The sequence below is a fragment of the Epinephelus moara genome, chromosome 14 (genome assembly GCF_006386435.1).
Source record: "Epinephelus moara isolate mb chromosome 14, YSFRI_EMoa_1.0, whole genome shotgun sequence".
Lineage (NCBI taxonomy): Eukaryota > Metazoa > Chordata > Actinopteri > Perciformes > Serranidae > Epinephelus > Epinephelus moara.
Genome location: NC_065519.1, coordinates 4,928,415 through 4,954,042, shown reverse-complemented (window position 1 = coordinate 4,954,042; position 25,628 = coordinate 4,928,415). Strand labels below are relative to the sequence as shown.

At 44.6% G+C, this 25,628-nt stretch overlaps 2 protein-coding genes across 7 annotated transcripts in view; both read left to right on the top strand.

Moving 5' to 3' along the window:
* The window catches only part of kiaa0586 (KIAA0586 ortholog), a 42,924-nt gene that overhangs the window by 8,996 nt on the left and 8,300 nt on the right, over positions 1 to 25,628 (top strand). For 4 of the 6 annotated variants that reach the window (XM_050061908.1, XM_050061907.1, XM_050061905.1 and 1 more), the window contains exons 10-25: positions 13,991 to 14,159; positions 14,286 to 15,187; positions 17,831 to 17,903; positions 18,843 to 19,004; positions 19,098 to 19,296; positions 19,379 to 19,492; positions 19,984 to 20,114; positions 21,734 to 21,889; positions 23,059 to 23,246; positions 23,421 to 23,545; positions 23,801 to 23,988; positions 24,064 to 24,217; positions 24,336 to 24,495; positions 24,586 to 24,854; positions 25,034 to 25,086; positions 25,188 to 25,295. In XM_050061908.1, the coding sequence (XP_049917865.1) occupies positions 13,991 to 14,159; positions 14,286 to 15,187; positions 17,831 to 17,903; positions 18,843 to 19,004; positions 19,098 to 19,296; positions 19,379 to 19,492; positions 19,984 to 20,114; positions 21,734 to 21,889; positions 23,059 to 23,246; positions 23,421 to 23,545; positions 23,801 to 23,988; positions 24,064 to 24,217; positions 24,336 to 24,495; positions 24,586 to 24,854; positions 25,034 to 25,086; positions 25,188 to 25,295 (3,151 nt within the window). The remainder of the gene's footprint in view (positions 1 to 13,990; positions 14,160 to 14,285; positions 15,188 to 17,830; positions 17,904 to 18,842; positions 19,005 to 19,097; positions 19,297 to 19,378; positions 19,493 to 19,983; positions 20,115 to 21,733; positions 21,890 to 23,058; positions 23,247 to 23,420; positions 23,546 to 23,800; positions 23,989 to 24,063; positions 24,218 to 24,335; positions 24,496 to 24,585; positions 24,855 to 25,033; positions 25,087 to 25,187; positions 25,296 to 25,628) is intronic. The other 2 variants (XM_050061909.1, XM_050061911.1) reach the window with 2 other exon arrangements.
* irf2bpl (interferon regulatory factor 2 binding protein-like) lies at positions 144 to 7,520 on the top strand. The gene has a single exon (XM_050061914.1). The coding sequence runs from the start codon at positions 339 to 341 to the stop codon at positions 2,373 to 2,375; it is 2,037 nt and encodes a 678-aa protein (XP_049917871.1). The 5' UTR covers positions 144 to 338; the 3' UTR covers positions 2,376 to 7,520.

Genomic DNA, 25,628 nt, shown 5'->3' with positions numbered 1-25,628 from the left:
GGGGGGGGGGGGGGGGGGGGGTGACGTCACTTACTCTACCAGGTGGCATTCCTAGAGAAGGGGGAGGGGGGGTATACAATCCAAATTCCTCAGCTTCTCTCGGAGTGAAGCATGCAGGGAAAAAAACGCAGACCACCCCTCTCCTCCTCCTCCTCCTCCTCCTCTCTGCAGCACAACACGGAGCTCCAGCAGCAGCAGGAGGAACAATAACCTGAGAGGAGCGAAGAGCAGTCACTGCAGTCCGTCTGTCCGTCGGTCCTCCTCTCCGGGTTCATTTCTGTCTGAAGGCACCGAGCAGCTCCGCGGAGGAGGCAGGGAGGGAGACGGGCAGAGGGAAGATGTCCTCCCCGCAGGTCTCCTCGTCCCGCAGACAGTCATGTTATCTGTGCGACCTGCCCCGCATGCCCTGGGCCATGATCTGGGACTTTACCGAGCCCGTGTGCCGGGGCTGCGTCAACTACGAGGGCGCGGACCGGATCGAGTTCGTCATCGAGACAGCCCGCCACCTGAAGCGGGCTCACGGCTTCCAGGAGGGCAGATCCCCGGCCGGCGGACCGCCTCCTCCACCGCAGCAGCAGCCCGCCGTGGCGAAGAGCCAGGCGGTGTTACTGACCGGGAAAGACCCGGTGGGGCAGATGAACCATCACCACCACCAGGCGGACGGACCGGGGAAGTCTCAGCAGCCCGGGTTGGACCGGTACTCGCTCGGTGCAGATAGCCGGGCTCGGTTCGACTACAGCGGGCACAGCAGCAGCAGGCTGCCCAACGGACTCGGGGGACCCAACGGGTTCAAACCGGACGACGGACCGCCCGAGCTGAACCGACAGAGTCCGAACTCGAGGAGCAGGAGTCATGGCGGGCTGGTGTCGGCACCGGGACAGATGAACGTACCGCCGAACCTGCTGCCTCAGACGCTGCTGAACGGACCCGCCCCGCACGGCATGGCGAGCAGAGCCGCCCCGCAGAGCTCCATGGTCGGTGTGTCTCTTCCCGGACAGGTTGGGCTGTCTGAACCGGGAGGGAAGCGTCCCGCCTCGGTGTCCAGCACGGACCAGGAGCGGGAGCTGAAGGAGAAGCAGCGGAACGTGGAGGCTCTGGCCGAGCTGAGCGACAGCCTCCGGAACCGGCAGGAGGAGTGGGCCAGCAAGCCGAAGACTGTGAGGGACACACTCATCACTCTGTCCGGCTGCACCCCGTTTGACGTCCGCTTCAAGAAAGACCACGGGCTGGTCGGCAGGGTGTTCGCCTTTGACGCCGTGTCCAAACCCGGGATGGAGTACGAGCTGAAGATCTTCATCGAGTACCCGAGCGGCTCCGGGAACGTGTTCTCCAGCGCCTCGGGGGTCGCAAAGCAGATGTACCAGGACTGCATGAAGGACTTCGGCAGAGGGCTGTCCTCCGGGTTTAAGTACCTGGAGTATGAGAAGAAGCACGGCTCCGGGGACTGGCGTCTGCTCGGGGATTTATTACCGGAGTCCCTGCGGTTTTTTAAGGAGGGTGTGGGGGGAGACATGCTGCCGCAGCCCTTCATCGACGGCAGCTACCCGCTGCTGCCCACCTCCCTGGTGCTCCCCGGCCGGGCTCTGGCTTCAGGCAGCGGGGGCAGCAGCTCCAGGGCCGGCGTGAGGAAGAGGAAAGCCTCCCCGGAGCCGGACTCTGCGGAGGGCGGCCTGAAGCTGACGGAGGAGCAGCAGAGGCAGCAGTGGATCAACAGTCAGACCGAAGCCCTCAAACTCTCCATGGCTGCGGGCTCCTTCGCCGGGCCGCCACCTCCGCTCGGCCCGGGACACCCCGGCCTCTCCTCCGGCCGCGCCACGCCCCCCGAGTCCGCCGCTCCCCCGCAGAACGGGCAGTCCCCCATGGCCGCGCTCATGTCGGTGGCGGACACGCTCGGGAACGCGCACTCTCCCAACAAGGACAGAGACTCGGTTCACTCCACCACCTCCTCCTCCAGACACAACAGCAGCAGCCCGCTGTCCCCCGCCTCCGTGTCCGGACAGAGGCGCCTCTCGTCCCGCAACGGGGACCTAGGAATGTCCGCGACGTCGCAGTCCGCAGGTGGCATGGACCAGGTGCACGCGCAGAACGTGCCCGACTCCCCCATGGCCAACAGCGGGCCCCTGTGCTGCACCATCTGCCACGAACGGTTAGAAGACACGCACTTTGTGCAGTGTCCCTCCGTCCCCAACCACAAGTTCTGCTTCCCCTGCTCCAGAGAGAGCATCAAGGCCCAGGGAGCCTCCGGGGAGGTGTACTGCCCCAGCGGGGAGAAGTGCCCCCTGGTCGGCTCCAACGTGCCCTGGGCTTTCATGCAGGGGGAGATAGCCACCATCCTGGCCGGAGATGTGAAGGTAAAGAAGGAGAGAGACCCCTGAGAAGGAGGAGGAGGGTGATGATGATCAAGACACTCTTAAACTCTTCCTCTCTGCTTTCACTACAGAAAACATTAATGTGAAACAGTCAGTCTGCTGCTGAGCCTCAAAACCTCTCAACACTTTGTCAGTGGAGAGAATCGATCAGAGTGTGCAGATCAGTGATATTGATCAGTGTTGATTAAACTACAGAAACAGGAGAACACAATCCTCAGAAAGACTTTAAAGTTTAACATGAAGCAGAAATATTGACGAGGTAAGGATCATAAATGGGTGAAATAACCTCATCCCTTAATGCTTCAATATAAAATCTACTGTGATACAGTTTAAATGAGTCTTTTCTCATTAATGAAAGTTTGCTTTAATATCAAGAGTTAACGATGTCTCTCAGTGACGCTTTATCAGATTTATCATCACTTTTAGGATATTTGGTGAAGAATGTGTTGATCTTTGACAAATTTCAGCTCCATTAATGATTAAATCAAAACCAGCAGCTCGTCTACTTGTAAATAAAACCAAATTTAGGTGAATTAAATAGATACTTCACTAATACGTGAAAGAAAAGAGCCCCATTAACCAGCGAGTCTCCTTTAAAGAGGCTCCAGGCTAAAAAGGGCAGATTAGAGGAGTTAACATAAACTGAAAAATGCACATGAACATCAGAAACACTGGATCTGTGAGAAGATCCACTTTATAAAATCATATTCGTCATGAGACAAGTGTTTAATGTTTGATCTAAATTATTCAACATGCATTTCATAAAATCTGTTAGAAATAGTTTACTCATGTCGACAGCAAGTTTAGTGAACATTCAAAATAAAACCTGGAGATGAATGTTGAAAATAAAAACGTGAAATTAGGAGGAAAAACATTCCTAAAATGGCCAACCTCATTTGAGAGTGAGTGAATATGTCATCGCACTGTGTTCGAAGACCCTCCTCCTGCTTCATTCAGACCTCACCAGTTTATAGATAAATTATGATTTCTATAACTAACTTCTATGTTTGTGCACAAGCCAAAATCTCAAGGCACACGTGTATTTATATCTGTGCACAACAGCTTCTATAACGAGTGTAATCACTCTTATCACGACATACAACAATAAAAATAAGAAAACATAAGACAGGTAGCTTCATGACACTGTCTACTGACAGTTGTTTGTCTCTTTCAGTGTTATGTCGTCTTCGCTGGTGCTTTGTTGTAGTTTGTTCCGTACAATGAAGCGATCCGTCGTCCCACTCACTGCTTTCTCCTTTTAAACGTTATCAACCCTCACACTGGCTGCCGATCAGACAATTCCCACACTCTAACGATTCTATTAAATTACAGTTTTTAGGCAGTGTTTGCCTTTTTATTAGGAAATGGGTGCCACAACATACTGATACAATGAATTAAAAATTAATTCATAACTTTTTGGATAGGCCCAGTTGAATATTGCAGTAATAATGTGTGGTTATCACAAAATCCCACGACACACCATTTGAGAACCACTGATCCAGAGTAAAGACAGACTGGTCACCTCTCCTGAACCTCTGTGTTTCTGCCGTACATTAGTCGTAACTGATGATTGCGTTTGTCTGTAATAATGAGAGGACAGGATTATAGAGTCTGAACACCTGAACTTTTAAAATTGTGTACACTTAAATTTAGCTGTTCTTTGAGCAGCTGACCATAAACCAGTCACAACTGAACTTAAACAGCGACGTGTAAAACGAGGCAAACATCTCACACCATCAGTAACACTCTGACAAAGACACACTAAAGCAGCTGTTTTTAAAGGTTCATGTTTGTTTATCACATGCACGAGGACACATTTTTAAAATACTTTTGCAAATTAACTGTATTAAAAAAAGGTTTAATGACAAAGAAAATGAACTGGACTGGACGCACAGTGAGAAGATCAAACTTTATTTACACAGACGAAGTGTTTAGTGCAGCAGCTACAGCACACAGGAGGAAAGAGGTCAAATAGATTATCAATAAGGTGCTAAAACTAAATTAAACCCGACAGCAGAGAAACACTGATTATAAACATGACTTTTGTTCCACAGGAAGCTTTAAGTGATGTAGACAGACTGCACCGAGGTCACTGAGCAACATATAAATATAACATCCAGAAAGTAAAACAGAGCATTACACAGATCCGAAGATTCATTCAGATTAAAATGTAATTAAGTGATTTAATATTTATCCAGTTGGATTATTTCCTGACAGCACATTTAAACATGGAGGGAGATGAAATGTGTTAAAGCCTGTTGTTTAATGACTTTATGCAGGGGCAGGCAACCTGTGTCTCTTAGACCCTCTTCACTGGCTCCCTGTGGCTTTGACATAATTATAACGAAATGAATAACAGTTATTTTTTAACATTCAGACTTTTCATTTGTCATTTTTGAGGGCCTAAAGTGAATATTGCATTCAACTGTAAAAATCCGCAGCCTATACATCAAATTAAAAAATGTTTTAACGTTACATCTACGACCTGGAGCCTTTTCCTCCAAATGTTGCTGAACTTCAGTAGCAGAGTCTCTCTAGTGAGGCGAGCTGTTACCTTTATTTAAATATGTGTTTGGCTCCAGAATTTTTGTCTTTTTTTGGCCAATAACGGCTCTTTTAATAGTAAAGGTTGTCGACCTCTGTCTTAAAGGAACAGTGTGTAAAATGTAGGGGGATTTAGTGGCATCTAGTGGTGAGGACTGCATGTTTCAACCAGCTGAAACTTCTGGTTAGAATTCCTTCATTGTTCACGAGGTTTTTACCAGGAGCTGAATTATCTACAGAGGTCTCTTCCTCTCCTAAACAATCAGACCTTGTGAATAAAACTGGTTAAAACACTGAATAAAGCAGTTTCAAGTTAAAAATCAATGTTTCCCTGACGCTGTTTAGCATGTGGGAGACGAGCCATTAGCCCAGCACCTGCTAATCTGTGCTCCTCTTTCTTCTCTGATAACTCAAGATCCAGATGTTCAGAAGGTTTTCACTGGGAGCTGAATTATCCCCAGAGGTCTCCAGACAGACTCAGTGATTTAAACCGGTAAAAACACTGAATAAAGCAGTTTAACATTACAAAAATCAGTGTTTTTCCAATGCTGCTGGTCGTGGAGGGGCTGTTAACTACAGTGGGGACGTGAAAACGTTAATGTCCCTATCTAGAGCCAGTGTTTGGTTTATCCGTTCTGGGCCACTGTCGAAAGATGGCGGTGCAACAAAGCAATCTTCATAAACGAGGACTTGCTCCCTATGTAGATTTAATCGGCTCATTCTAAGGTAAAGAAAATTCTTTTTTTCAGGTGATAAAACACTAAAGAAAACATACTTATTGGATTTAATTTCTGCCAGTATACCCCCCTGAATCCTACACACTAGACCTTTAAACAAGAAAACTCTGATTACAGGACGAGTGCACAGATCCAGAATCAGTTCAACACAATCTGCTCACACACAAACAACTTCAGCTCATAATGACTGAAGAAATTAAATTAAATTAATCAATTATGTTTTTATTCGTCACATGGAAATTATTCAAGGTATAACTTGGGTAAATGTGATCCCTTCGTCTCTTTGTCTTCTTACATTGTCGGCTGATGCATTATGCTCATCCATTTTTATTTATTTATTTAATTTTTTTATTTATTTAACCAGGAGGTCCCATTGAGATCGAAAATGTCTTTAACAAGAGAGACCTGGCTGAGGCAGCAGCCATAAAAACACATTTAAAACGCAACAAATACAACATAAAACGCAAGAATCCACAATAAAACAACAACTATTCAAACTTAGTGGCCTCTTAAGAAAAACGAGCACGTCTTTGTCACCACATTCTTTATGATGTCCTTAAATTCAGTGATGGATATAAGCGTGATCTTTTTGTTTCCGAATGTTTCCTGTAATCCATGGTTTCTGGTTGTGGAACGGTTGAACTGTGTCCGCATCCCGACCTCAGCAAAGTGTTTTAGAAAATCAAACTGTAAAATTCACCCAACAAACATCTGAAGAGTTTATTTTTAAGTCAGTGGATTTATTAGTCGATTAATTGACTCTTTAGACAAAAAAGACATTTAAAGACGTGGCTCTAATCGAGCTTTTGTCTCTATTTCCTGACTTAATACAAACTAAATGATTCACTGAGAAAATAACCAGCAGATAAATTGTTAATTATCATTAATTGCAGCTTGACTTCAGTTATTAATGAGACAAAACAATAATTTTTAGAGAAATGACCAGAAAATGAAATCGAATCAAATTAATAAAGGTGATGATGATGCGGCAAAGTTGACTTTTCTGTTCTGCTGACAGATTTTATTCCACATCAAAGCAGATTATCAAGTACTGAGAAGAAAAGACTCATTTAAATTCAGTGATATATCATTTTAATTGAGCTGATAAAGAAAGTTTACCAGTTTGTTCTGATCAATTAAAGGATTCAAATTCAGATTCAGCATTGATTCTTCACATAGAAAGAAAACACAAAACATTTCAGGAGGCAATGAAATAAAATCAGACAGTAAAAGCAAAACAAAAATAAATGACCCAAATGAATATATAGAAAAATAAAGTTGTCGCTGTGTTTCGTGGCTCCGCTGACGGAGTGAGAGAAGTTTTTCGGACTCAGCAGCCGCAGTAAAAACTGGACACAGGAAGTGAAACGTATAAATATTCTCCATGTGGATGTTTCAGAATAAAGAGTCGGAGTGTTTGTGTCGTGGTGGAGGTGACGGAGGTGTGAACAGTGATGTTGTGTTTAAACAGGCAGACAGGTACAGAGAGTGAGACGGCTCTCACTCTTCATCATCACACCGTCACTTCATGAAATCGTGTCTGTAAGAAACAGTTTTTTATTTTTTTATACAAGTATTTATTTGATTTTTTGAGAATCTTTTTTGACTTTTTAACTTCGATTTTTGTGATTTTTTTTTATTTAAAAGTTTTCATATTTAAATTTTCTTACTGCAATAATTTTTTTTTGTGTTTTTCTTTTTTACATGTAAGATTTAATTCAGTGGCAGCGACAGGATAAACAGTCTTTCTGTTTTTATTCTTTAGTATTTTCTGTACTGACAGATGAAACTAATGAAACACATTTGATCTTGTAACGTGCCTTGGAGCTCAGTCAGTTGTAATAAATTCCATTGGTATGAACCTTTTCAGTGACGTCTGACTTTTCTTTTGTCTGACTGAACACATCTTGAAATCTTTGGAGACGTTTTCAAAGAACCTAAACAACAATTTTGGGTGAATGTGTGTGAAATGAAGCCGCTAATATAAAAACAAGGAGACTGTGGGTTGAATATTTTACAGCAGTAAGCGACCTCTGTTTACAGAGACTCGAGATATTGATCTTTATTTCATCTGTTTTATATCTGACCAGATTTCAGTTTGAATTTTCTGTTGATACAAACTCAGCTCTTCCTCTGTTATTTTGTTAGTCTCCTCCAGTTTAATATTTATTTCTACAGTAACAGAAAACACTGACACATCAGTCACTTATTGATCCAGTTGCTGGTACGTCTGTTTTTTGATCGACGTTGAGCTGCTGTCAGTGAGACAAAGAGATTAATCGTGTGAAAATGTCCAGAGACGAGTCATAAAAAAGTGACAGAAGCTCTCATCCAGTACAGTGTAGATAAAACAGTATTTCACCGTCTTATTGGCTGCCTGTACATGCACCAAATATTCCGATTTTTGCCCTTTTTTTCCAGGGCTGCCCCCAACTAAGAATTTTCCCTCTCGACCAATAGTCATCATTTAGGGCCATTAGTCGACTAGTCTCCCGCATGTTTCTGATATGAATGTAATGATTAAATGATATATTTTGGTGGTTTGAGTTGAAGGTGTGAGAAAGAATAGTATCAGTAACATTGTTAACACTGTGCTACATTACAGAGAAATACAAAACCGTACTAATGAACCTTCATTAATATAGGCCTATATTTTATCTACAAGTGCACGTCACACACTGAGCGAGCCGCCTGTTAATGACGCTGTGGGCTAATGGGCATGTAGCTACTTCCATGTTTCAGATGATACGTCATGTTTGTAGTCGACCAATGAAGATGAGTTTACATATCACCTTGGGTTCGTCCTTCACCTTCTCAAAATGATCCCACACTTTGGATTTCCTGCCCGACATGTTATTAACTAGCCTGTGGAATAACCGCAGGTACCAGCCCTGGAGATTAGAGGCCATACACATGCTGCATCTTTGGGCACTGGGTGCTACTCTTGTACTTTTTTGTGCCAGCTTTTAAGAGTGCAGCGGCAGGTTGCGCCTGGGGTTGCTGAGCAACCTTAACAAGCATCGTTTCATAGCCAATTTACCTGAAATCCTGAGCGCAGAGCTGATCTCACATTCAACTTCTGTAGTCTTTTCAAATCCCTGTTTTCTTCCTCAGTCTCCATCAGGCCTGGTCTCCTCTCCAGATACATAAAACACAACATTGCTGTACTATAAGTAAAGATGAATACTCTTAACATAAATCCTTAACAGCCCTCTAATGGGCTTTGCTATTGGTTATACCCTTAAGTTCAATGTTTAGTCATTGTTAGAATTGTAATGGTATGAAATCCTGCATTGGTACGCTGTATCGGCAGCTACCTAAATGTAAGTACTTTGGTCTGAAACAAAGTGGTATCCGTGCATCCCTACCCTTTATACCTGCGTACACCCTCCACCACACCACTGGCACCAGTGTGCTGCTTTGAGTCAGAATGAAACAGCAGGCCTGTTATTGGCTGATGGTTACCATGGAGACCACAGCTGCTGGCCGGATTGGTTACTTAATACTTTAACTACATTTTAAAACCCTATTTGTCCCATTTTAACTGACCTCGCCTTGGTTTTACAGGAGAACTGAAACTGAAACTGAAATACACATAGTATTTTTACTGTACAAATATAGAAATATATAAGTATTATTGCACAGTAAGCAGTAGTAGTAGTATTAGGAGCCGTAGTAGTGGTAGTTATAGTAGAAATAGTAGTAGTAGTCATAGCAGCAGCAGTAGTAGTAGTAGTATCACCATTTACAGTATTAGCAGCAGTACAGCATGGTATCTTAATGTAGCAGCAGTGTCCATAGGAATACTATCAGTGGTAATGTCGGTAAAAATCATATAGAAAATAATATGAGTGATACAGTAGCGGTTTTTGCAGTAGTAGTAGTGTAGGTAATAGTACTGGTACCAGAGGTAGTGGTAGTAGCTGTAGTATTATCAATATACTCTCAGTCCTCACAGTAGTTTCAGTTTCTTGCTGCATTGCAGATTTTTTCCTTTGAGCAACAACACACACCTGTGTGTGTGTGTGTGTGTGTGTGTGTGTGTGTGTGTGTGTGTGTGGACAGTGATGGTTAAGGTGCCCTTGGCTCAGTGCAGCAACTCACAGTGTGCATGCTAATGTGCACACACACTCACACACACTGTGGGGACTCCAGGGTGGTTTCTAAGGAGACGCCAAAGTGTGTGTGCACGTGTGCGTGTGTGTGTGAGATAGGGAGTGGCAGCAGCAGTGGTAAAGTAAGTAACGGTGTCAATGGAGTTTTTCATTCGCAGCAGTTGACAGAAAATAATCGGCAGTATTTCTGTTAATCATTGAATCATTTGAGTCATTATTTAATCAGACTCGTTGGGCTCTGACAGCCTGAGATGAACATGCTATAAACCAGACGATTAAAAAAGTATGACACTGCTACAAAGATGTCCTTTTCATAAACTGGGCTCTTGGTAATGTAGAGAGACACAGATACACAGAGAACAAAGGAAAAAGAAGGTGGCGTTGGCTTTTGCGTGAGATGCAGAAAACCTACAACTACCAGAATGCACTGTGCTGCACTGGACAAATAAACCTCCCAGCTGGTGGGTGAGGTAAAGCAAGTGTTGCCATTTTTCCACAGGAAACAATATGGCAGCTGGCTGGTAACAAACGATCTTGTGTTACAGTTAAACAGTAAGTTCAATATGTTTCTAAAAAAACATTTGAGGTGAGAAATAGGCAACGCGGTCACAAAACCGTGGTTTATATTTTATCAGTGCTGCTTAGTTTTACCATTTACCCCAGTTTTTCAGCCTCTGTTTTCACTGTGCAGGAAACAGTATGGCGCCCATTTCCTGCTCACAAACTCTCGTATTACAGCCAAACAGGGCACTAAAATATTTTTCTGGATACATTTGACGTGAGAAAGAGGCCATGCAGTAACAGAATCCTGATTTATATTCGACCAGCACTGCCAAGTTTTACTAACTGAGGGGCAGCTCTGCCTCTCAAACTGCCTCTGTACTCTTTGTGTCCATGGTGGCGGGCGTATGATCATGTAGAAGAACAAATTACATAAATTGCGTTATGTGTCATACACCAGATTTGAGCTGGGAGACGAGCAGGGAGATCTGGGCGCTAGTTAGATGGAGGGAAGTTTAGCACAGTTCATTTATACACACTACCCACATCATTATGATACAAAGCTGGTTGAAAATATCCCTGTACTTGTTATTTAAAATAATCTGCTGATGAATCAATAAAAAATAATCATTAGTTTTAGATATTTGGCTCTCCATGAATTCTAAAGGCTCATTTATACTCTCAAACATTGTAAATGTCATTGCCCTCATACTCCCATGTGTCCTTTATGATGGCGCAGATACAGCCAATAGATGGCACTAGAGGGCGGAGTCAAAAGTTGCAGACAGCTACAAACCAGGTGACAGTGGAGGAGGTCGTAATCATGTACCTTTAAATGGACGCAGCGTTGTGGACTGTCTGTAAGGCTATTAAATAGCAGGGGTGGCAGTAGCTCAGTCCATAGGGACCTGGGGAAGGAACAGAGGGTCACTGGCTCACGTCCCCGTCCAGACCAAATATGGAGTGTGGACTGGTAGCTGGAGGCGCCAGTTCTCCTCCTGGGCACCCCTGAAGTGCCCCGAGCAAGGCATAAAACCCCCAACCGCCCAGGGCGCCTGTCTATGGGCAGCCCCCTCGTGCTGACATCTCTCCATTTAATGCATGTATAGGTCCTGTGTGTGCATGTGTGTGTATTTCAGGCCTGTGTGTGTATGACAACAGAGTGAAAAAACTGAATGTCCCCTCTGGGATTAATGTAGATGGGGAGTTATTTTCACTATATTGTCAATTCGATCCATTACGACATTATTTAACAGCCTTCATCTCGTCTCCTATGGTCGTATCTTGCTTGAATTACGCTACACTGCCTCCATGATCTCCAGTGGTTCTGCTCTGTTTCATCCATATCTGCGAGCTCTCAGCAAATCTGCACAAAGTGAATGCAGTGTACGGACAAAATGATCTGTCTCCGTCTCCATATCTCCACAGCCCCAGACGTTTAATCATCAGCAGTTTAATTCCAGTCTGGAGCCTTTGTCACATGACGTGTTTTCATCTCCTCTGTCATATAATCAATAAGTGGATGCAATAAATCAGTTCATCTGCTGCAGTCTGAGTTTCAGACATCCAGACTCTGCTTACTTCATTATTTCACCATCGCAGGAAACTGTATACAGCAAGAGGGTTCCTGGTTTGAACCCTAGGGTGGAGTTTGCATGTTCTCCCCGTGTCAGCGTGGGTTTCCTCCAGGTGCTCCAGCTTCCTCCCACAATCCAAAGACATGCAGGTTAATTGGTGACTCTAAATTGTCCGTAGGTGTGAATGTGAGTGTGAATGGTTGTCTGTGTCTATGTGTCAGCCCTGTGATAAGTCTGGTGACCTGTTCAGGGTGAACCCTGCCTCTCACCCAGGATAAGCTGTCACACAAAATGGATGCATGGATGCAGGAAACTTTTTAGATATGGTGATATGAGACTGGATATGGTCTTAGATTTTGGATATGATAAGTTAGAGTGTCTTCTCCTTGGTTTAAAGGCTGTGTTACAGTGCAGTGATGACTGTTCCAGCTGTTGTATCGCTTGTCTTCACCCACTCAGTCGTTATATTCACAGTACTGATGATGATTGATCAGAAATTTCACTGTAAATATTTTGTGAAATCACGAACAGTCAACCTGACAGCACAGTTGCAATATTGATATCGAGGTATTTGGTTAAAAATAACCTGATATTTATGTATAAAATAACATCTGCAGCTGAATAATTATCTTCTGTTACACAGTCGACTCAAATGATCTCACAACGCAGCATCAGCCCCGTCTGTCTGTGCATCACTGCAGTCTGTTTTCCTCCTCCGTTGCCATGCAGGGATGCTACGGTTGCCGTGGTTACCAGCCTCCGGTTGAAAACATCATTTATTCAGGAATGTGCCGAGGAAACAAAGACAGACAGACAGAGAGAGAGAAAATGTGATGATGTATAAAACGTGTGTCTGAATTTTACACAGCGATGTGTCGCTAACATTCGTGCCAGTAAAGCTTATTTGAATGTGAGGGAGCAGAGAGCCTGTAGGTGACAGGTGATGAGGTCACAGGTCAGGTGTGTGTGTGTGTGTGTACATGTGTGTGTTCCTCCCGCTCGTCATCTCACCGCTTCAACTCCATTTATAGACGATGATGTCAGCACTATCTTTCTCGCAGCATGCTCCCCTCCTCCCCCGCTCTGACACCTCCAGTCAGTATAATGCAGTCTCAACACACCCCCTCTCTCTGTGTGTGTGTCCCCCCATGTTTCTCTTCCCCTGACAAATGACCCCCCCCCACCCCCACGCTGCTGCAGCATTCAAACAGAACCAACATGTGCTGTTGTTTCTTTGTCTCGTCAGATTGGTCGTGTCGAGGTCGTCGTACCAACGAACACTGATCACGTTGTGCTCATATACAGGGCACATACTGACTCACATGTGGGTCCATGTTTGGCTCTAATGGACCCTGTCAGCGGCTTGATTTAGCACATTTAAACCCACGTTTAGTCCACATGTTTTGCATTAACACATGTACAGTGAACAAAAATCCATCCCTGATTCATTTCCTATCGATAGACTGATTGATTAATAAACTGATCACTCTTCAGCTGACACAGAGAGACTGAAGCTTTAATATTCACCTCCACCCGTTACTACAACGCTCATCAATTATTAGTACGTAAAGGAGAGGAGAAGCCTTTCTCACCTCCTCCTCCTCCCTCTCCTCTCTGTGAATGGAAGCCTCTCTCCTCCATCAGCATCTCTGCTCTCTGTCACCATGGGAAACCACTGATGTGTTGCCTAGCAACAGCAGCAGCAGCAGCAGAGACTGAGACGGTCTGCAGCAGCTGTATGTGATAGTTTCTGAGCTGGTAAATGACCAAGCAGGAGGTTATAGTGGCGGCCATTTTATCTCCACCCATCACACCTACACACACACACACACACACATACATAAACACACAGACACACACGCAGTGGTGTCCTCTGACTGACTCCAGAGGCAGCAGACTGTAGAGAGACGCCAGACGGCTGTCACTATTGGGGTTTTCCTGCTGCGTGTGTGTGTGTGTGTGTGTGTGTGTGTGTGAGACGCAGCTGATGACACACACACACCAAATAAAAATCAGAGAGGTTGCACAGTTGACATTTTGTAGAGTAATTAATCATTGTTGTCAGTGGATCGATGAATGAACAGACGCGTGGAGGCTGAGAGTACCTCCGCCCTTCTCTCTACTGTTCTCTTCTTTTTGTTATTCAGAGATGACTGGTATCGCAGAGGAGCTCCCAGTGTTTCCACAGCAACCCAGCCAGCTGCAGGAAGTCACCCGCAGTCCTCGACCAGTCACAGTCAGGCAGCGGCGAGGAGAGCCAATGAGACGCTGAGGGAGATGGGACGTTTGAAGGCTGAGATGAAGATGCTGCTTACGGTGAGTTGGTAGAGAAGAAAATTAGAGTACAGCAGTTGAACACAGTCGAGTACAGTAACATCAGGGGGCCCTGGTGTTTGTTTGTTTGTTTGTTTGATGTCTGAATGACTCTCCATCGTCCAACAGCCAGAAGACTCTCTGATAACCATTAGACCTGGACCAGACCACCACCAGGCCCAACAAAATCTGCTTCAGTCCCAAGAATCACACTCCAATCCAAACCATTTACGATCCCAGTCCCAACAATCCAAGTCCCAGTCCCAACAATCCAAGTCCCAGTCCAAACAGTCCAAGTCCCAGTCCCAACGATCCAAGTCCCAGTCCCAACGATCCCACTCCCAGTCAGAACAATCTCATTCCTTGTCCCAACAATCCAAATCCCAAGAAAACCTGCTCCAGTCCCAACAATCCAAATCCCATCAAAACCACTTACAATCCTCACAATCCCAGTCCCAACAATCCAAATCCCAAGAAAACCTGCTTCAGTCCCAACAATCCAAATCCCATCAAAACCACTTACAATCCTCACAATCCCAGTCCCAAAGATCTCATTCCCAGTTGCAACAGTCCCAGTCTCAAGAATCTCATTCCCAATACCAACAATCCAGATCCCTACAAAACCTGCTTCAGTCCCAACAAAACCACTTAGAATCCTCAGCCCATCAATCTCATTCCCAGTCCCAACAATCCCAGTCTCAAGAATCTCATTCCCAGTACCAACAATCCAGATCCCAACAATCTCATGCCCCATGCCAGCAAACCGAGCTCCAACAAAACCAGTCTCAATTCCAACAAGTCCAGTCCCAACAAAGTCCGACCCATCAAACCCAGCCCCAGTTGTCCCAGCAGTCCCAGTCTGTGGTGGTCCAGAGGAGGCCTGTGGTCCCGTCCATGTTGGAGGAGGCGGGTCTGGTTCTCCGTCAGGTTCAGCGACAGAAGAAGGTTTTGGAGGAGAACCTGGAGGCTCTGCTGAGAGCCAAAACTGGGGAGGTCCTGAACTGCCAACTGGAGGCAATGGCTGCTAACAGGTAGCTAATGCTAACTTACTGTCCGCTAACTTATGGCTAACATTAACATACTTTATGTTAAAGGTTGATTATGTAGAATGAGCAGAATATCGCCATCTAGTGTGTCTAGATCGTAGTCGCAACTACAAAAAATAATTCCAGCAGTCGGGTTGCCAGGTTCGATGCCAAGCGTGTGAAGCCATCAGCCTGCACCATGTCAAGTGATGAGTCATACAGGGTAACGACTAATTTCGACTAATCAATTCATTTTACAACAGTATTTAACATTAGCCTAGCTATAGGTCTATATATATATATGATGTTATGTGTGGTATTTATTCAGTTTTGGGAAATCATGATGTCTAGAAGGCATCAGTGGCTGCATGAAGCGGGCTCAAGCCCCCGTTCCGCTGCGGGCCACGTCGGGTTGGCGACTACTTCATTTCTTACCACGCAGAGTGCACTGCAGACGCTAATGTTTGTGTCACTTTTTACCGAGTCAAAATCAAAGTAATGTCGGTACTTCCAAGCATTAAACGCTGCATGGTCCTGCTCTCTCCTGCACTCCATGTTATCTGTTGTTGATCTACACGTCTGTTGTTTACCACTGACGTCGCACCGCTCATACCTGATTGTCATGAGACAGTCTCACATAATCACGGTTTATAAAGCAGTATCGCAGCCTGCTTGCGGTAAATCTATCTTGAAAAAGTAAATTGACCATCAGTGCCGACAGGTAACATTAGCTAAGTTAGCAAGTGAGTTAGCTTACCGATCGAGGAGAAAAGTAGCCATTTCCGCGTGCGTTCTTATGCCGTGGGAATCCTTTATTTGAGTCCATCGAGCAAATGCTTTGCCAATATTAACTCTCGTCTTTGCCCTTCTCCGGTCACTCTGTTGCTGGGATGGATAACGCACCGTTCTCCGGGGCTCTAAAGCAGCTGCTGGACATGCAGACTCCATCATGCCGAGCATAGAGACCGTACTTGGCAACCGGCAATGCCCGGCCGCTATTGGCTGGTACGATGTAAACATGACGTCATTGTTGAACCCGTCAAAATTTATAAAATTATTTAATTCAGACAAAATATAATTTTTCAAGGAAATGCTATACTTTTATTCTGCACCCCTCTAAACGCACTGTGGATGTATTATTTTTTTTAAAATTATAGCTTTTAATAATTATTCTACATAATCAACCTTTAACCTTATGTGTGCTAACAGGGAGGCAATGCTAGGTAATGCTAAGGTATTAACAGTGACTTACTGCTAAAAGGTAACTAAAAGCTAACTTTATTACTTCTATGGTAGCTTCTAGTATCATTTTAAAACGAATGCTAACACTTTACTAAGAGGTAGCTGGCTAGCTACCAGTTTGCTATGTGTAGTTAATGCTAACTCTTTAAAGGAAATGAAAGGATAACATTACCCTTTATCTTAACCTTGTTAGCTAACATTAACTAAAGGACTATTATTGTGTATCTTGTGTTAACTTAATGTCTGCCAGCTGTTACCAAAAAATTAAATGTCCACTAAAACATATTTTATATTAACTTTATGTCTGTAAATGTTAGCTAATGTTAGCTAAAAGACTGCTATGTATCTTGTGTTAACCTTATATCTGTCACTGTAAGTTAATATTAACTGAACGTGTGCTTACATGTAGCTACCTAATGTTTCTTTTATGTGTGCTAACAGGTAGGTCTAGCTAATGCTATGTGACTGTACTTATTAAGTAACTAAAGAAGCTAACATTGACTTTATCTTGGTTACAGTAGCTTTTACCGACAGGCAGCTAAAAGTACTTTAAAATCTGCAAAGACGTAGCTAACACTGGAGATAAAGAAGAGATTTGAAATGTGTAAAAAAAATACTTACAGTTAGTATAGTTTGAATTGTATTTTTATTTTTTGGCTGTCACCATAAACAGTTAATTATTGAAACACATCAGCAGATACTCAGAGCGCTGTCAGTTCAGAGCTGCAGACAAACAAACACACTCTGTCAGAGGTTATGTGTGTGTGTGTGTGTGTGTGTGTGTGTGTGTGTGTGTGTGTTTGTTTATGATGTTGATTGACAGGCGGCCTCAGAGCGTCCTGCAGGCAGTGATGAGGTGAAACTGAACGCAAACATCACTTTGACTGACAGCTGTCAGACTGAAGAGACGCTGTCAGTTTCCTTTTCTTTAGATTTTCAGTCCTCAGTGATGATGCTTTCATCTCACTGCTGTTTTTTCTCCCCACACAGAACAAACATATCAGGGAGGAACCTCGTACACTCGTATCTGTTAAATGATGTTAAAAGCATCTTTTTAGACTCATAAAATGATGTGTGAATGATGTGCAGATAATATTACATTTTATTTAACGACATTCCTTTGATTGATGAAATGTTTATTGCCACCAATAAATGATTGGTTATTGTTCAGTCAGAAGTAAAGACATCAAGGTGTATAACTAATATTAACACAAGATATTCATCAGGGACATGGATAATTCCTGGAGCTTGTTATTCAGAGTGTATTAATTTAGTGGAGAAAGTCGTGTACTAAATTGAACATCCTAACCAGCCACAGGAGAACATGAAGCCTGTCAGCTGTCCGTTCCACAGAAACACCACAGAAGAAGACTATATCAGTAAGTGTGTGTGCTCTGTCCTTTACAGAGACTGGACGGAGGAAGTTCGGATTAAGAAGACAGTGGACGCCTGGATCAGCACTTTAACCAAAGACATCCAGGTGAGTTCACACCTGTGCTGGAGCGCCTGGAGCTAGATGCATATAACTGTGTAGATTCTGTGTTCACACAGAGACAGAAACATTCTTTATTTATAAAGCCACACATACGGCTGAATCTGTTGTATAAATCTAAATCATGTGTCGCTGGGCGCACAAGCACGAGCCTCATCTTCACTCCCACAGTTCACCATAAATGGCCGGAGAAATGTCCTTAAAGAGCCGTTTGCATGTCGGTAGTCGTACCTGCTCCACTGCTCGTTACACCTGTCAATGAGAAACATGTCAAAGAGGAAGAAGTGCAGTTTCATCGACTGTGTCGCAGCGGCGATGTCTCCAGCAGAGCAGCTGTCATCACACACAGCTGTGAATGTTTGTAGCATCTGTACCAACCATTCCTCACATGTTTCTGCAAACCATCAAAATGCCCATCATCTTAATTATTGATTGATTTCGAGCATTCATGTTGAAACTAACTTCATAAAGTGTAGATGATGAAAATATCGATATTTGATACCATTTTCGATACCACAGGAAAATTGTCATTAAGGGGATGAAATTTCAAATGATTATTAAAAATTATTTTCTTGGTTAATAGCAGAGAACAGCAGACATTATACAGAAAAAAGAGCAGCTGGTACCGCTGTATCGATACTGCAGAAAATGAGGATTAAAACAGTTTCAAATATTCAGACTCAATATGTTTCAATAAAGCAATATTTTGACAACACTACATTTTACACAGCAGCCTAAAAACAAGAACATTCGCCATGAAATTGACAATCTATGAACACTGTTACCGTCTCTCAATTTAAATTCAGCCACCTCCTCTCACCTGCACATATCTCAGATCAAGTTTGATCTCAGTTTGATTGTCTCTTCTCCTTCTTCATCCTTCTCTTGCTTCTTTTTTCTTCTTCTTTTTCCTCCTCCTGTCCTCAGGCTGAGATGTCCTCAGAGGATGCTGCACTGACATCACAGCAGGGGGCTGCAGGGAGCTCCGCCCACACAGGTAGGGGGAGGCCAGTGAGCGCGCCCAAAGGAACAGGAAGTAAGAATGTGGCGGGGAGAGGAAGCAGAGGACAGACATCTGGACACAGAGCGGTCAGTCTGGGCTCTGCTGTGATCGATTGATTTAATTGATTTAATCGCTAACGTACAGGTGACGACTCATTGCTGTGATGTCATTGCTCCCAGCTGCAGGGGGCGGAGCCTGACAGAGCCACAGATAGGCTGGCGGAGAGTGACAGAGAATCGTACCTGACTCGTCTGTACGGCAGAGCTCCGTATGAAGGTCTGAGACGAACCCTGAAGAAGAGTCCCTACCTGCGTTTCAGCTCACCTGCCTCACCGCTCGGCAGGAAGCCACGCCCCCGGCTGGTGGAGAGCGTCACAGGTGAGGGTGATTGATTTAAACGATAAACACCAGAGAGCAGAACAGTGTTATAAAACATACGGACTCACCGTGTCTCCATCAGGTGTGAAAGTGAAGTCCTGTAAAACTCAGACGTGTTTGGCTCCTCCCATCACTCCCACTGACCTTTCAGTGACTCCTGCTGACACTTTCTCCGTTCCCATGGCGATCCCTCTGGGTCAGTAAACTAATAAACATCTGCACATTATTGTTTTTTATTTAAGTGTCAGTTTATATGAAATAAACGAGAACAACCAGAGCTAACATGAAGGACTCTATTACCCAGAAATCCCTGCACGGTAACAGACATTTATGAAATATAGGTCTTTTTAAGATTTCAGTTAGTCCTCTCTGACTTTTATTAGAAATATTAAAATAAAATCTGGCTTAAATGTAACTTTAATAAATAAAGAATGTCTGCAGCTGTTTCTCAGATTGAATTAAACAAAAAGTAAAAAAACCCAAAATTGAATTAAAAAATGTAGCAAATAAAAATGATAAAACGTTACTAAAAATTCAAAAATATAAATAATGATAGAAAATAAATATAATAACAATATAATAATAATGATAATAATAAATTATTTTAAAAAAAATTAAATTGAAAAAATAAAATCTAAAAAATTACAAACATTAAAATGTTAAATATGTAAGTTGTCCTTTCCTCAGGTCGTCCCAGGATCGACTCCTCTTCCAGGTGTCTCACTGAGCGTCAACAGGAAGTGACATCACCACCTGCAGCTCTTCCAGAGTCTAGCATGGTTGCTGTGGACGAAGGAGCACCTGAGCTCCAGTCTCAGGTGAGTCTGACTGTGCCTTCCAGTACCCATACTACCATACTACTTAGTATGCCAGAAAAGATTTAATATGTCCCAATACATAGTATGTCACATGCGGTAAGCAAGCCAGCATGCTTTTGGCTTTTCTGACCCACAATCCTTTGCACATTGGAAGGTACATCACATCGACTGAGCTGCAAACAGATGACAGCTTGACAGAAGCCGTAATGACAGATGACAGCGCGTTCTAGTGACTGATGACCAGTTGTATAATAAAACTAGGCACGACATTTAGCTCGAAATCCATTTTATTGACACAAACAAATAAAATATTTGGATCTAAACAATATACAAAAAATCATATGTAAGATAAACTCAATATTAAAAACATTCAGAGGTAATACAGCTAACAGCACAGAGCCACATCACTCAGCAGACGCCTGACTAAGATTCTTGTATCAGTGTCCATGAGGAGTGAGCTCAGTTCACTGGAGTCAGGTCCATATTTCTCACAGATATCCTGTGTAAGAAAGCACACAAGTATATGTTCTTCATTTTGTATCAGTCTGACACAAAACCAGCCTGAAAATGAACAAATGTGAAACGACTGCATGAGAGTCGATGGAGCGCAGCAGTTATGATGTCAGACCCTTGTTGTTAAGCAGCGGAAGGCTGTACTCGGTCGCGCTCGGCTGCTGCAAGTCTCTAGTGTGCTTACTCTACGGGCCTTACCTGCATCATCCAGTTAATTGTGTATGTGGCAGTTGAACCATTTTGACTTTATGCACCGGGGGGTGAACAGGGCCCTGTGTTCATCTGTATCCAGGTCCCAACTGGTCCAGCCACAGGGTCCAGATTCCCCTCAGTCATTAGTTTAAGGTCCACACAGTTTAATATATTCAGCGTTTGTTCATGTCGTCACGCTAGTTTGCTGTCTTTGTGGTGTAGCCGTCCATTCTCTCACTCTACAACAGGAAATGGTGCGTCAACATAAAAGCTTGTGCCAGAAATTCACTGTACTTAAAAATAAAGTGTGTTTTTTTTACAAACTCCACACATTCGCGAGTCCCTTGTGGTCCATTCAGAATGGACCCATGACCCACTTTTGGATCATGACCCACCAGTTGGGAACCACTGATGGGTGGAATGCACCGTGAATCCTCAGGCTAGTCTGTATGAAGTGCTGCTGGCGCCCCCTGCAGGCTGCTCAGCTCATCACAGCCACTATACCAAACTGCTTGTCATACTGAGGTTGCCATGGTTACCTCCTCTTCCAGAACAGGTCTGATTGGTTCACACTGAGGCCTTTAAAGAAGTTTCTGTTTGAATCAATACACCTCACACTGAATGAGTGAATCTGGTCGCTAAGCAACAGCATCAGCTTAAACCTGAAGATGTAAACTGTTGTAAAAAGCGTGACACACAATGACCTGTCCTCCTGTGATGATTATAGTTTTTTTCTTTAATTAGTTTTAGTCGTAGTCTGTCTAACGGTGTAGATCATTTTCATGGACTGTTCACATTTATTTGTTTCTGCTTTATTTTTCTAGTTTCACTGAAACGGTGAAATGAAGTTGCATAAAAAACCTCAGAGGAATCAGGAGGTCAGAGGTCACTGACAGGTGTGTTTGTGTTGACAGGAGGAGCAGCAGGATGCAAGTGAAGTTCCTCCTTCTCCTCCTCCTCCTCCTCCTCCTCCTCCTGCTGACATCATCGAGAAGAAGAGTGAAGAAGAGGAGAATGAAGAGGACGTTTTCCCTGGAACTGACTTTCTGTCTGTTGCTGACATTGCCCAGGTAACCATCACCTTCCCCCTCCTCCTCCTACTCCTCCTCCTCCTCCTCCTGGTGTATGTGTCTGAACTGCTGTGAGTGTGTGAAGCAGCTGCAGTCCCACAGCTCCTCCTGCTGGAGACAAACAGACATACAGCCTGTCTATCAGTCAGCATAATAACTCTATATTCCACCTGGATGTCCAAACTGGAGAAGGTCACTGCCTCAGGTGTTATTGATCCTCTTTTTATTGCATTGATTCAGTTCATCAGTTGGTGTCATTAATTGATTTAAAGGTCCAGTGTGTAGGATTTAGGTGGATATATTGAAATGGAATATAATAAGTATGTTTTCTTTAGTGTATAATCACCTGAAAGTAAGAATTGTTGTGTTTTTGTCACCTTAGAATGAGACGTTTATATCGACATAGACAGCGGGTCCTCATCCATCGCCATGTTGTACCACTGTGTTTCTACAGTAGGCTGTAGCTGTAGATCTAGCTGGCTCTAGATAGGGACATTCACATTATTTAATCAGCTAATGTAGTTAGCAGCCCCTCCACAACAAGCAGCATTGAAAAACACAGATTTTTTTTTAGCATGAAACTGCTTTATTCCGTGTTTTTACCAATTTAAATCAGCTGGTCTGTCTGTCTGGTCCAAAACCTGCATTACTAATGACATTACAATGTATAGCACCAGTGTCTTTGTGTTCACCCTGTGTATGTGAGTGGAAAGCTTGCTACCTTCTACAGTCTGTCTTAGCTTTTTCAGCCTTGTAAATATATGAATAAACATCTTTGTTAAATGCCACAATCATGGAAACACTTTCAGTCCATCAGCCCCAAATAAGCTAGCTGGCCCGCTAGCAGTTAGTGCTCACTGCTGTGGGTGTGTGCTGTGTGCCAGTGTTAGCTGGCTGTCACTGTGCAGCGGCTTGTTCTTTCCCTCAGCTCCTTCAGTGAACATGACCCAAGCACATCAGAGCAGAGATTACTGCTTATTTCTTAACAGTTTTGGTACCTAATGTTATATAGGCTACTTGGCAATTTTTTTTTAATCATTTAAATTTGGCTGGGTGGTTAATAACACACTTTCCTGTGATGTGACAAACTCAGAGTACATATTTGTCACACATATCCACATCAAAATAACACTTGTCTCCGTTATCCTCTTTGTCCTCTTTTTCTTCAGCAGGAGGAGGTGAGTGTTGTGGGTGAGGAGGCGCTGGAGTTGGATGGAGGTCCGTCTCCCCCTCCGGTCCTGTATCAGGGTCCAGTCTTCCCTCCACAGGCGCCCTCTGCCCTCCCTGCCCAGGATCAAGGCTCCATCCCGGGCCTCAACCCGCAGACAGACGCCCTGGAGAACCGTCTGGTGGAATGGTGAGAAACCAGTCTGAACTGGTCTGACACTGACAGAGGTGGTGTTAGACTTTCTTGTTGTCTGTCATTTTGACACACAGGGATGTGAAAATTCTGTCATACTGTATTATTGGCAGTCATTTTAACTTTTAAAATATTAACGTGACCTCTGACGTTGTGTTTGTGATGTGTCAGGGTGGAGCAGCAGCTCATGTCCAGGATGATCTCAGAGATGTACCGCCCCCCTCTCTCTGACCCCGCCCAGAACGACTCCACAGACCAATCAGAGTCCAGGGAGCAGAGCGTCACCTCAGATATCGGTGAGCAGACAGGCTGAAGGATCAGTCAGAGCGTGGTGTTTGGTTCTCATCATCGTCAGACTTCATGAGCATGTGTTTGTGTGTGTGAGTTATGCAGGACTTTTACTTGTAACTGAGTATTAATACTTTTACTGAAGTAAAGTATCCGAGTACTTCTTCCACAGCTGCTGTCCGTTGTGTGAAGAGTTATGTTGTCCTGAGTTGAGGCTTGGAGGTGGAGGAGGAGAACCTGACTGTAGATGTTTCTGTGTTCAGTGGAGGCAGCAGGAGGTGGAGGTCTGCAGCTGTTTGTGGACTCCAACATGTCGGTGGACTCGGCTCTGATCCGTCAGCTGGTCAATGAGGTTCTGGCAGAACACGTGGCCCTGATGCTGGGACAGAGAGACTCCATGGAACCAGGACCAGAGCTGGAACCAGAACCAGGGCCAGGATCACATCAGGAGGTACAGAGTGTTCAGTCCTCAGTCTGTCTGTGTGTTCTGACCATAAACTGAAACCTGCTGCTGGTTCTGTTCCAGGACAAACCAGTACCACTGGTCCCTACACCAGTACCGACGCCTCCACCCAGCCCCACACCTTCCAGCAGGGAGACACCAATCCTGACCACACCCCCTCCATCTGAACCAACCAGCCTGCTGAATGAGGAGTCTCCTCGGCCAATCACAGCTCCAGGTGAGACAGCAGTCCAGATGATACCTATATGTGTACATGTAGCATCAGCATTATTAACTGTGATGATGATGATGATGATGATGATGATTTGTCTCTCTCTGACTGACTGTGACCTCAGAGCCTGTAGCCACGCCGACCTCCAGCCCTGAGCCCGCCCCCTCAGCAGGAAGTCCTCCTGCTGCCCATCAAGCCCCGCCTTCTCTGACCTGGGGCAACGCTGAGCTGCCACTGGACGAGGAGAGACCTGAGGAGCACCTGGATACACGCCCGCAGCCTCTGTACGTACACACCAATACACTCTAATGACACCCAGGTGCATTGTGGGAGATGTAGGACCAGAGATGACTGACTGCTCTCTCCTCCTGCAGGGTGATGTCAGTAGCACAGGAGGAGCCTCCTCTCTCCTCCCCTTCTCTTCCCTCCATCCCTCCTGCTCTCTCCCCGTCTCCTCCTCCTCCTCCTCCTCCTCCTCCTGGTCCTGACCCCAGACCAGCGTCCCCCTCCAGCTCCTCAGAGGACTCCAGCACCAGTAGCACCAGTAGCACCAGTACAGTGACAGCAGGGACTGAAGCAGCGCTGAAGCACATCTCAGAGGGAGAGCTGCTCATCAGTGTCAACCAGCTGGCTGCCATGACAGGTATCTTCATCACCGACATCATCATCATCACCATCATCATCATCAGCATCATTATAATCACTTCGATATCTTTTCTGTTCTCAATATTTAAAACTAAACTTAGAAGCATTTCACAAAAAAAAACTCACACGAATCTCTGTCCATCTGTCTGTCTGTCTGTCTGTCTGTCTGTCCCTCAGAGGAGGAGGCTGTCTGCAGTTTCTCCAGCTCTCTTCAGGAGCTGCAGGACATGGTGAGGAACATGTTTATAATCACTTGTCACCACTGACAGTAATATTACAGGCTGTAGTATTTCCTGTGTGTCTGTTTGGTCACTTCCTGTCCCTCCTGCAGGACTTTGACCCCCCCAGTGAGGGACAGGTCAGAGGTCATGAGCTCCTGCTGAACAAGATGGAGCAGAGAGTCACACACCCACCCAGAGGAGAGAGGCCACAACCAGAGGTACATGCACATACACATAGAAGCCCCGTTTGCACTGCCTGCTCAAGGCAGGAATATCGCGCCATTATTCCGACTCGCCGTTCTGTATAAAAGGTACAGACACAGAGAGGAGTGTCAGAGTTGCCTCGCCTTTAAGCCGGGAGCAACAGCATCTGTGTAAAGGGGGCAGAAAGCAGGAATGAATAGGTTTGACGTTTTGACGACGTGTTATGTGTGTGTGACTCACCGCTGGTAAATTTTAGAGGTAGCTGTTAGCAGCTAACTCAAAGAAAAAGAACAGCGGCCAAAAATGTCCTCGAATTGGGAGAACAGTGAGGTCCAGGAGCTCTTTAC